The following is a 12,386-nucleotide window of genomic DNA, read 5'->3' as shown; positions in this document are numbered from 1 at the left end:
AGGGAAGCCTGGGGAAAGGCAATTGTCAGTGTGTAATGCAGCCCTGCATTGCAGTCAGCACAGAAAACCTCTGCAGACACAGCACACAAATGAAGCTTCAGAAGGCTTTTTAAGAGAGGCAATAGATTTATTTTTAAACACAAAATCCCTCCCTAAAACTTTTAAATGTAAAAGATTTTCATATGCAAGTATCTAATGGAAAGGTAACAAGGGGATGGAAAATCTCCCAGTCATTCTAGTTAGGGACTAGTTTTTTCTTCCTATTTCTGTTTTAGTTATTGCTGGCAAACAATGCCATGTTTTCATCAGCTGCATGTGTTCTGCTTCCTACAGGAGCTATGCTAATGCAGAGTCTCATGTGGCACCAGGCAGGGTGGGGGAGGCTGAAGGCAGTGCAGAGGAGGGGGAATTAACATTATTTCTAAAGTGCCAGGAAGGATGCAAAGCTCAGACAGAACTGCAGGAGGGAAGGAGAACACTGGTGGAATGAAGGAAAACATAAAAACTATTTCACAGACAAATAAGCTATATATGTATTTAAGGTGAGAGCAAAAAAAAAAAAGAAATAAGCCTAGTAATGAGTCTGCAATTACATACCTCCTGGCCTACTGGGGAATGATCACTTCCAGGCTGGATTCAACCACCATGTTAATAATCATGGCAATGAAACAAAACAGCACTAAAAATTAAATAAAGTATCAGCATACAATACTGAGATGTGGTTCCTTCATGTTAAAGGGACTTAAGGACTTGAACCCCGGAGGTTCTGGGGGAAAATAAGGGGACTCCTGCTCTTTGGAGAGGGATCTGCCCATCCATAGGTGTCACCAGGACTGATCCAGCCATGCTCTGAGTCTTCAGTTGCTGACCTTTCTGTCATTGCACTGCACTTAACACCAGTGAGAACAGGCAGTTGAAACAACCCATCCACCAAACACACATCCTCCTCCAAATTAATGCACAAAATGCACTCCCGCTGTCACATGATAAAAGAATGATTTATTAGAGCAACTTTATGATAAAATTATATAAAATAACAATTTGGTTTTTTAAAGACATCCACAATATCACCTTGAAACAAAATGTACAGATACTGCCTATAATCCAAACAAAAAAATAAATTACCGTTCAAAAAAAACACAACAAACCAAAAGTGAAAGGAATCAGGGCAGAAGAAACAAATCAAAATTATACACAGCATTTCAAGGGGGCGTGGAAAAGAGAAAGTCATTAATCTATTCAAGTCATACAAACGTGTTTCAGCTTTACTCTCAGATAGCTCAGCTTGCATTTGTGTTGCATGCAAATGGAATGATCCAGTGAACAGTTCAGAACAGCAGAATCAGCAGCATAACAACAGCAGAGAGTGAAATAGGCACAATTCAGCACGGGGCACATTGAAAGTGAACAGGTAGTTCTGTCTGGTCTTTGCAAAAGTTATACACATTTACCAACTTCAAAAATAGCTAGTGTGATCTGCAAAACAAGAAAAAACTAGTAGAGTCTTGCACTTAAATACTTTACATTTTTTTATCTTTTTCTGTCTCCTTTTAGTCAGTAGGCTGTATGTAAACATTCCACTAATTGTACCTTTACTAAAATACTCAAAGATGATGCAGACGTTCTTTCCTCCTGGAGCATGACCACAACACGAAACCACCACAGATCCAGCTGGGTCCTCGCTCCCAAAGCTCCTACACACCCTCACAGGAATTTACATTCACGCCATCAGAACAGAATAACAGGATTTTACATTTGAAAGTGTCGAACTGAAAAGTTTTCAAGTATAGTGGAAGAGCTGAGGGCTGGGATTTCGGAAGGTGCTCAGGGCATCAAGCACCCAAAACATATGGAAAATCCAAAAGGACCTGAGCACTTGCTTCCCCAAGACTTCGAAAATCCCAGCCTTGGTTACATTGCTTTAGTCAAACACAAAACACACAAAAGCAAAGTGGCCCAGGAGTGACACACAGGGCAGAGTCACCCCTGCCAAGCTCATCCACAGCTCACGGGAGCCAGCAGCAATCTCGTGCACTGACCCTGGGCCCCCCAGATACACCACTACACATGGGTCAGGTTCACACTGGAGTCACACAGGCATGTTCCCATGGTTGCATACAGTACTGCTTGTAAGAACCAACAATCAGCAAAGGAGTGGATAGCTCTTTGGCTTATCTGGAGCAGACAAGTGCACACAGTACTTCAGAAGCGCTGAACACAAGAAAAAATATGTTGCGTTTCATCGTTGACTAGCAAAACCTTTTCAAACACAAAGATCCAAGAATGAGCATTGTGTCAGGACACAGAAGCATTTTACAGTTCGGCTGAGTCACAAATAAAATCAAGCTGTGCATCCTCCCTGCCTTCACACACTCATTTACAAATTATCAAGAGACACTGATTGTTGCATCCTCATTAGTCACTTGAAGAGGTACTGCATTTTGCAGGTTGATTTAATTGATGCAAGGTGGCTGTGGACTTGCTCTCTCTAGTTCAGAACAGAGCAACCAAGGGAGAAAAATCCCTCCCTGATGTGTTCAAGAATCAAAGAAGAATCAAGCAATTTTCAAGTGAAAGTAAACAGAAGTCCCATCAAGGACACATTGCAGAGAAACAGAATCCACCTGCGCATACCCATGAAGATGTGGAAGTAACAAATAATCAGAGAAATCGGATGTACATCTTAGTAATTCACTTGTCTCTACAGCAAAAACTGAAACTAACAGCAACACCTTATCTGTGAAGGTCCTTCAACTCCTAGTGAGTTGGGGTAGCACCTGGTCGGTTCAAGCCCTAATTAAGAAGGGCTTGAAAAATTGTGTTTCATATGTCAGGAATGATACCACCACTTATGATATTCACCAAGGACACAGTCAGGTATTTCAAGAAAAGACAGATCGGGATCAACGACTGAATTAACACATTCAGATAGTGCGTATATTACAGGCAGAACAACGTCAAGGGCAAATTCTTTTTATTCTGCATTCATCTATGTGAGATCCATCAGATTTCTTCATGGAAGGGCATCTCCACACAAGCAGATGAGCTTGTAGCCTACTGGAAATCTTGGAAGGATATCTGCACCTACTATTTACCAGCCAGCATCTTGCAGGCTCAAAAATAAACTAATAACATGTTGACATACTCCCATTTTGCGACCGATCTTGTCTCTGCTGAAATGGATGGAAAGCTCTCACTGGCTCCACCAGGAAAGCAATCACCTTCTTCACTAGTAAGGTTAATCACTTTGTGAGCACCCCTATTTATTTAAATTATTTTAACAGGTTCCCACTGTTACAACATCCTAGCAGAAAAGCTCAGGTAACTACTGAAGCTAACTAAGGAATCCACTACTCACCCCAAAATATAGAGTCACAAGAAGCAGTCAAGCTTGGGAAACCATTTTCACTGGTTAAACTATATACTGTATGAGGGCAAAGTGGAACTCATCTACTCACCTTTCCCAGTAAATGTATCCTCCACAGCTACAAAAGAATTTCTTTACCTGATTACTATTTGTTGACCCGGAAGAATGAAAAAGGAATAGATACAAGACAGAAAAAACTGGGAGCAAACACATCTGGAAGAGATCCCCTCAAAAATCAAAGTTTTTGCTCTTAAAGCAACAATAATTGCTTAGTGTTTTGCAGTTTAACACAGAGACAGAATATAAACCCCAACTTTTGTTAAATAAGAAAATGTTCAAACAACTGTACACATTCCTTAGTGTTTCTAGGATTATAACAGAGCAAAAATCAAATCCAGAGACAAAAATCCCAAACGTACCTGTACAAGTGCTTGAAACTGTGGAATAGTTTCTGAGGAACACCACAAAGGTGGCCTTTGCAAGCACTTTTGCATTGAAAAAAAAATTCATAACAGAACTAGCCATAAAGGTGGAGCTACATCAAAGCCATTATCTTTTCAGTGCTGTCAAGTGATTGCAATAGTTCACAGCAACTGTGTAATTGAGTTTATTCCATGAGCCATTGGAACAGATAGTTTTTTTTGCAACTGGGTAATTGCAAACATCTTAGTCTTTGGCCCAGCCAAGAGCACTTGTAGCTCATTAAGAAAAGACTGTATATTTAAATTAAAAAAGAAAAGCAGCTTAAAGACAGCATTTGTACCAAAATCATGAAAGTTTGGCAAGCTAAATTGTAGAATATAACTTTTTGTACCTACCCCAAACTTTGGGTCTGAAATATAATCAAAAATAGTAGCTGTATCAGTAGTCTTGACATTCATACCATTATTAACTTTTATACTTTCCCAAGAGAAAAAGCAAGTGGGTTTATTCTGTCTTGTTTTGGCTTTTGGACTGAAAAACAGATGAACAACTTCAGTCTGGCTGCTTTTCTATGACTGCTGAAAGGAAATCTTACACAACTGCAGTAAGGGTTTCTCTCAGAAACCCATGATATTGCACAATCATTCTGTTGGATTTGCAAGTTGATTCCAACAGAGTTGTAATGCTTCACTTGTACACTTAAAAAAAATGTAACCAAATAAAATGCAAACAAATATAGTACCAAAAAAGTGTGGGTTTTTTTCAAATTGAACCTCATTGCAACTGAATAGTTATAAACAGGCCAATGCAAGAGCACTTTAGCCTCAGCAGTATTGAATGGAAAATATGCAAAGCCTGTTTTCTTATGGCACACTGGAAGAATAAATGAGAAATTTAGTAAAAATCAGTTTGCCTCTGTGCTGAGTATGTGCTGCTCCACAGTGCTAGTCTTGTTTAAAAGGCATACACAGACTTTCCATTCACCCTCACAGCATAGATTTTTCTTTTTTGTGCAACATGTTAGCAATCTAAACAACTGCTCCACACAAACTGTCCACAAACCACTCATACACAATACTAATGCAACAGTAGATTACATTATAACAGCAATACAAAATATTGTATCAGATCACATATTTCTCTCCATCTGGAATGAAATTTGACTCTTGTAAGCTAGAAGACCCACAGTTCGATTTCTGAGTGTAGTTTCTCATCTGTGCTAGGGACAAAGTCTCCAGTGTGGACCCAGAATTGTTAGCAGTCCTGACTTTAGTGGCTGTAGATGGTTTAGCAGCAGAAGATGCTTTGTTACTGGTAACTATATCCAAGTTTCCAGTAGGGTCAATGATAGCATTTATGACTAGGAAAAAAAAAAGACATAAACACATTAGCACCAGACAGCAAAGTTTCCAAACAGAAGTTTGCTGCCTTCATTTCGAAAGCAGTAAAATTTTAAGAGTAGTTTCGTTCATTTTAGTCAGGTTATTTTCCTCATTAGTACCTTCAGGTGTCAACAGCTTTAACAAGCAAAACCTCTCCCAGACTCAAGAGATGTGGACTCTCAACTTTCTGGTTAAATTGGAAAAGACAAACTGCAGCAGCCAAGTGGCAAGCTTTTAGCAGAAGCCCAAAATGATGCCTGGATGTTTTTACATGCCTTTACTATGCTTTTAGATGATGCAAGAGTTTGTCTTGCTTTTTCTAATACAGAGATCTATGAGCAAAATTCGAGTCCAAAAAGCATAGCATAGCTTATTGGCTGGAAGAGCTGCTAAATACTATTTCATCAGAACAGTCTTGCACCAGTTTATCTTATGGGAATATGCTAATTACAGCAAACAAAGCATTTCCATAGCAACAGCTTCTACATTTCAATAGTCAAAAATTTTCCTAAAAACTGGCTATGTAAGATAAATCTACAGTTAATTCCCTATGCACTCATCAGACAGCACTGTGCTAACAGCCTGAACTTCTGCATCCTCTCCCAACTTTCGCTGACAAATCAGGCCAACATTATTTTGTGCAACTCTACTGGCATTTGAGAGACAACAGGAACATTTTAGATGACCAACCTTCAAGCTGTTTTTGAACTCGCCTTAGCTCTTTCAGGATAGAACTGATCTCCTAGAAACAAAAGCATCAGAAAGAAAATTAAGCAACAAAGTATTCAACTGACATAGGAATTTGGTCTTACTGCTTCTGCCTTATCTGATCAACAAGATTCAAAGTCAGACCCAACCTTGCTCATTCAACAGAAAAGCTGTATTGAGGGGCATTTGGCCAGTGCACAGGGTGCCTGCTCTGCATCCTGTCACCAAGTCCTACTACACACCCCATTCATAACCACAGTGGCTTTTAGATATGAAATGCTACACCTGTACAAAGACTCCTCCTTAATATGAAATACACTAAGATATTTATAAGCTCAACTCCTAGACCAGACAGGGTATTTGGCCACATTTATACTGCTGCAGGACCAAGCTACACAGGTCTTGCACGAGGTTGTTTAGCATTAATCATATTCACTGGGTCCACTTCTGCAATTAAATCCTCACTGACAATCCCCCTTCAAGGGCAATGAAAGGTCATGAGAGCACAAGCACCATCTTGAAGCTGAATCACCTGAGTGAATACACCCTGAGGTGGATTTTTACTGTACTAATATCATACATTTACAGGTGAAGAAAACAAACAGGTGTTTCCTCATGAGAAACACCTGTCTGCAACTGAAGCTGTGGCAACCACATGGCAGGTGACCCTTTGGTAAATGTTTAAATGAGGCCTAATGACCCTGAACTTCAACATCTGTTAAGAGACCCAGTCTCTGAAAATCATTTGCAAAGGAACTGGGAAACAGTTTGGTGAAACAAAACCACAGAAGGAACTTGCTTTGTCACACTTCAAACAGTAACAAAATCCAGCAGTTCAACACATGAAAATGGACCAGGAATTTCAGAAATGGATTTGAGAAGGGTCAGAGATTGTTAGCTTGGTTTCTTACAAAGCTTTCATGGATCAAGTCCTTAGTATTTCACTTGTTTGCATGGACTTACTTTGTTTGATGTCTTCAGAATCGGCACTTCATTTTCTGAATTGATTTTGGCCTCCATTTCCTCCCAGGTCCTTTCTGAATTTTGAAACAGAATCCTGTAACACAAAAAGTAGAGCAGATCTTAAAACTGCCATCAAAAAACTGCTTATTTAAAAGACTTAATTATCACAAGATGTGGCAACAAAAGAGATTAGTGGATTAGCAGCTGGGCAAAGCTCCTTTCAGCTGATTTAGGAACAATCCAAAGTCCTTCCCACTGATGCCTCTAGAGCAACAACAAACTTTGAAAAGATTTCACAAGCTTGGTAACATACTGCATATATACAAGAGCCTTGGTACAGAAAAGGAAAGAAGAAACAATCCACCAGTTTTCTGCTCTATCTCCTGCACAGGCAGCAATTCAAAGTTAAGGCATCAACAGGCATTACAAATCCAGCATTAAACTTCCAAAGGCCAAAGATACGAGGAAAAGTGATAGCAAATAATCATATTATCTCTGGGTGGCTACACACACACAATTTCCTACACGTAGATCCCCTGCATCCTGATGACAGAACTTTCCAAGACAACAGTACAATATCTTCCACAAGTAGCAAGTCAACAAATTCACCAGCAAGTCAATGTTTCAGGACAGGTACAAGCAGTTACTTACTTCATTTTTTCAGCAAGGTTTTCTGTATTTTCACGGATTGTATGTGATAACTGGGACACTGGGTTCAACATCAGATTGTCAAAGATTACCTAAAATATGAGGACAGATTGGAAAACTTTTAGCAAAAGCAGCATATTACAAAACAGGAATTTTTTGTACAGTAAATCATCTCCACTGAAACATCTTTGTTTGTGTGGATGACACTTGAAGTTCAAGGGAGATTAAAATGATGTGCAACTCTACTGCAGCACTTTGGCATAATGGTTAACACTAACTTGTTCAGACTTTTTTTAGAGACAGAGACACAGCTTTTGCAGTAACATAAGCATTTAAGCATTTCTGAAAGAACAGCACTTAGGACTTCCCACACCTCACAAAAAAAAAAAAAACCACACTAAAAAGTCAAATCACAATGCAAGAAGCCCCACAAGCAGTCTCACTGAAACGATCTAATGTGACACATATGAGTTAAAACCACCTTCATAGCCAGGTATCCCACCATGTTACATTCTGCATGAAAAATAACAACAAAATACTATCAAACCCCAAATATTCAAGTCCTGTGGCTTAGCAGAGCCTCCAAGCTTCTACCAGGAAAGCCCACACCAAGCTGGGGGCACTCTGAAGCTGCACCTTTTATCCAGCCTTGGCACTTCTCTACAGGAGAGGAAGGGATTGCTTCAAAGCAGTCACAGGACAGGACCAGTTCCAGTGGCTCAGCCCACGGTCCCCTGTATGTGCCTGTGTGAGTCACTCCACCTCCAGAGTGGATGTGCTGGAGGCAGCTCTGCCCTCCTGCCTGCACCTCCTGCAGCCTCTGCCCAGCTCTTCCTTCCCACCACAGCTGGCAGGCAGGCAGGAAGCAAGCAAGAGCAACAGCCAGTGCTGGAGCATCAGCTTTCTCCTCCTCCCCCTGGCACCATCACCCCACTACACCTCTCATCCCAACACCATCCCCAGCCCCAAGTGCAGGCCAGGCTTTCTCAGCCTTTAGCACCACCCCACAGTGATTTGCAGGTCACCCTGCACGTAACACTGGAGGGAGCAATGCTCACAGACTGCAGGGCACAGCGAGCCAGCTGTGCTGTGCCACAGCACCAGTCACACAGCCCCTCCTGAGCTCCAGATCCTGCCACTGCTGCTCCAGCAGCAGCTCTAACCAGGATGCCAGCTGCAGAACAGTAAGGTGCCATTAAACTATCAGTGCTTCAGATTTCAAAGTTGGAATGTTTGAGTTCTTCTCTAAGACAGCAGTGAAATAGCCTAAGAAGGCTCTGACACTCAGTGTGTGCTCCCAAAAATAGGTGACCAAGCCTCAGGTTTTACTGGCATTTTACACAAGAGAGTAAACTGCCAGCCACTACTGGCAAGAGGGGTGGTTCCATTCCTCTTCTTTCTTTTTAAACACTGTTTCTATACCCACACTTCAAGTATTCAAGTATGGGTTTTTTGTTTTTTGGTTTGTTTTTTTTTTTTTTAATCAACCTTCTTTGGCAACTTACAAAGAACAAGTTTACATACAGCAGCTTAAAGCAATGTACTATATAAAGTAAAGAAAAGGGTGTCCTGCCTCCTCACGGTTTCTTGTCCTTGTTTTTCTTGAGGGATCCTCTTCTCTATTATCGTTCATATTTTGGTCAAAATCCTTCAGTTCCACTGATCCCGGAGGCACTTTCTGGTAGTTCAGACTTGCTTCTGGAATGTGCTGCACCAACTTGGAAATAATGAGTAATGAGTCATTAAAAATTAGTAGGGAAAGCAGGCACTCACTGCAGGTATTGCAGATTTTCAGGCAAGCCCAAGAGGAACCCTGATTCATTTAAGTCTTGTTCAGACAGGTATGGGCTCATAAGCAAATTACTAGACCCCAATCCTGCAAGTGCCTACCCACTGGAGTCATACCACAAAACTGTGGGGCTATTCTACTTTAAAATTTTGAGTCTTGAGCATGTATGGAAAAGTACATATTTGTCTTTTTGGAATTAAGCTCAAAAGGACCCTATTTTACGGTATCTTATGTCTTAATATATCAATGCAACATTAAAGACACACTCAAATTAATCAGAAACCATTTAGTAACACATGAAAGAGATGAAAAAGCAATACAAAGCCACTAAAAATGCAAATAATTAACTGGAAGAACAGAAATTACAAGACAGTTACTCCTGTTGGGTTTACTGACAAAAACTTTAAAAGAAGGGGAAGAAAATAACAGTGACAAGACAGAGATACAAAAATAATGGGATGGAAAGTGCACCTGAGATGGATATGCCAGCCGAAAAGATCTACGAGCAATCTGTGTTAAAACAGAAACAAAGAGATCAATGCTAGTGAATGACTGTGACAGCAAGTATCAAAGAGAACACAGGGTCTGGGGTTATTTGGGGTTGACATTCCCAAAAGCACATTGCTGGGGACCAGCACTTGGTGCCCACCCCCCATCATGCACTGAAGCCCACGGAGATACAGAGATCCTGGTCCCCAGCCAGCTCTGCTGAGGTGGCCTCGGGCAGCTCCCCACTACTGCAAACTGGACTGTGCTGGGTGAAATCCAGAGTGCTCTGGGAAAGGGCTGAACACCCAGCACAAGAGGCCCTTTGGTTGGCAAAGCACACAGCTCCTCGTGAGGAAACCGTGTGCCATCCAAGGTCCAGGCTCCCCACACTGTGCAGCAGCACTTGGGTTAGACACAGGCAGCAGGTGTGAGATAGTATGGCACAGGGGCAGAACAGCCAAAATATTCAGTAATAAGCTTCCTTTCATCAAGTGCAGAAACAGTAAGTAAGGCTGATTGCAGCAGTAAAAGTGTCAGAAGGGAATGAGACAGTCCTACAGGGAGCAGTTCTCAGCACAACCAGCTGAAAACAAGGTAAGGACAGCACCTGCTCCACCGTCCAGGAGATTCTGCACATGACCTGTTCTCTTCTCACATTTTCTGTTCTGTCACACCCGTAGGCATTTCCTCTTGCTGTACCAACACTCATACTGAGTACGTTACACAACAACTTAACAAACTTAATCAGGCTCTTTAGTTTTTGTTACATCAGTATCAACTCTTTTTAAAAAGATCTGCCAAAAGAATTTTATGCAGGTCTAAAGTTCGCTGAAGTAGCCAGTGATTTGGCATGATCCAACCTGTGTTTGCAGCAGCTGAGGTTTAAGTTTGATGGCTGAGCTCTGCAGAAAGCTGGGTCCTGCAAAACCTACACACCCACAAAGCAAGGCAATCCCAAACAACCCAAGGCTTTGGTAAACAGGACTCATTAAAGTTCCACTCTTGATGAACCCTTTCTTTTTTTCTGGTTTTTTTTGGGATTTTTCTTTGCTTTTTTGTTGGTTTTTGGGTTTTTTGGTTTTGTTTTTTTTTTTTTTTTAATTTGCTTAATTTGTAGCAGTACTCAGTTCTGTATGCCAAGAATCTATCTTATCATAAACTGTACAGCTGAGGCTAGAAAAACAAAACCACCCCAAACATACACTGGGGAAATTGAAAGCCTCCCTGGCACACATCCAAGCCAGCACTGAACCTGAAAGGACAGAACATGAAGAATAAGGTTTAAATCTAAGGCTCCACCTTAACTTATAAGAGGATACTCCTCATTTAAACTTTAACCAAGCTTCTTAAAAAAAGTAATTTACAAAGCAGTTCATTTGAGGCCAAGGTGGAGTGTTTAATGGTACAGCATTAAACACTCAAAAGTGATTCCAGTATCAGTACTTCTTTTTCCTGCATTTTCCCCAACTTTTTTGGAATAGATATAAATATTTAGTACTAGAATGCAGAATGGCATACAACACTGTATACACCATTGCAGCATAAGAGACAGCCACACAGAGAAAACTTTTCTTACTCACATAATCCCTTCTATCAGATCTTTCAATATACTACTATTATAACCATGGTAGCTATTTCTCATCACTGTGTCCTTTCCTAGAATATTTAATATACAGTTGTTTGATAAACACTCACAAAATTCACAGTGCTTAGCATCATACACACTCATCTTCAGACATTTTCTAGTAGCTTCTCTGCATCAAGCCAAAATTATTAATTCAGCACAGTTTCAACAACACTTAGACTGTGGGAAGCAGGCGTGGCTGTGCACTGGTGCTGAATCTGGTCCAGTGCCAAAGATGACGTGTGTTTATTAAACTCACATCAGTTTATATTGTTGGCATTCATAACAAGACCCCCAAGCTGCACTGTTTAGGATCCCAAGCTATTCAGCATCTGCTCCACATCTCAGCACTGCCAGGAGAAAGCCCTGCTGATGGAACCTGTTCCTGGCTGTCAATCACGTAAAGCAGCAACACTGATGCATTGTGGTGTTTTGGGTGTACTCAAGCGGCCTGCCAGATGCTGGCCCTGCTGAAATCATGCTGATGTCCACTCCTGTTCAGAGGAAGCCTCATTAGAAGCCTTTAGAGTGTTTGCAGCCACTACCTGAACACACCAAAGGTTATGGCTCCTGATGTGTCTTCATGGGCTCCCAACAGTGCTTTGTCTTTCACACCACTGTAAGATCTCAAGAACTGCTCTAGCAGTGGGCACTGCCAGGAGTATTCCCTACAGTGTGACAGTCCTGAATTTGCTCTCCTGACTGTTGTGAGGGACTGACTGGCATGTGCCACACAGCAGCACTACAAAGCCACAGAGAAACCCTCATCCAGGTCTGAGCTATCCTCGGTTTGTGAGTCTGCTATTTATCATCACACTTCAGAGCCTGTCATTTTGTACAGAGCAGAAACACTAGAGAAACTACACACTTTTGCAGGTGTCTTCCTCTAGCAGGGAACAGCCCTCTGAATGAGCTGAGTTAGGGTTGAACCCTTCAGTGGCACTCCAAAAACAACAAAAAAAAAAGCTGTGATGCTGCTCTTCTTCCCCTGTA

The 12,386-nt window shown here is 41.3% G+C and overlaps 1 protein-coding gene across 10 annotated transcripts in view; it reads right to left on the bottom strand.

The window, feature by feature from the left end:
- Positions 1-979: 979 nt before the first annotated feature.
- CEP170B (centrosomal protein 170B) overlaps positions 980-12,386 on the bottom strand; it is a 58,057-nt gene continuing 46,650 nt past the window's right edge. For 5 of the 10 annotated variants that reach the window (XM_072930478.1, XM_072930482.1, XM_030275102.4 and 2 more), the window contains 6 exons: positions 9,752-9,790; positions 9,065-9,208; positions 7,495-7,583; positions 6,844-6,937; positions 5,863-5,914; positions 4,861-5,150 (listed from right to left, as the gene is read on the bottom strand). In XM_072930478.1, the coding sequence (XP_072786579.1) occupies positions 4,915-5,150; positions 5,863-5,914; positions 6,844-6,937; positions 7,495-7,583; positions 9,065-9,208; positions 9,752-9,790 (654 nt within the window). In that variant the 3' untranslated portion in view covers positions 4,861-4,914. Of the gene's footprint in view, positions 5,151-5,862; positions 5,915-6,843; positions 6,938-7,494; positions 7,584-9,064; positions 9,209-9,751; positions 9,791-12,386 lie in introns of all 10 variants that reach the window. The other 5 variants (XM_072930481.1, XM_072930483.1, XM_072930484.1 and 2 more) reach the window with 2 other exon arrangements.

This window comes from Taeniopygia guttata, chromosome 5 (genome assembly GCF_048771995.1).
Source record: "Taeniopygia guttata chromosome 5, bTaeGut7.mat, whole genome shotgun sequence".
Lineage (NCBI taxonomy): Eukaryota > Metazoa > Chordata > Aves > Passeriformes > Estrildidae > Taeniopygia > Taeniopygia guttata.
This window is presented reverse-complemented; position numbering and strand designations above follow the sequence as displayed.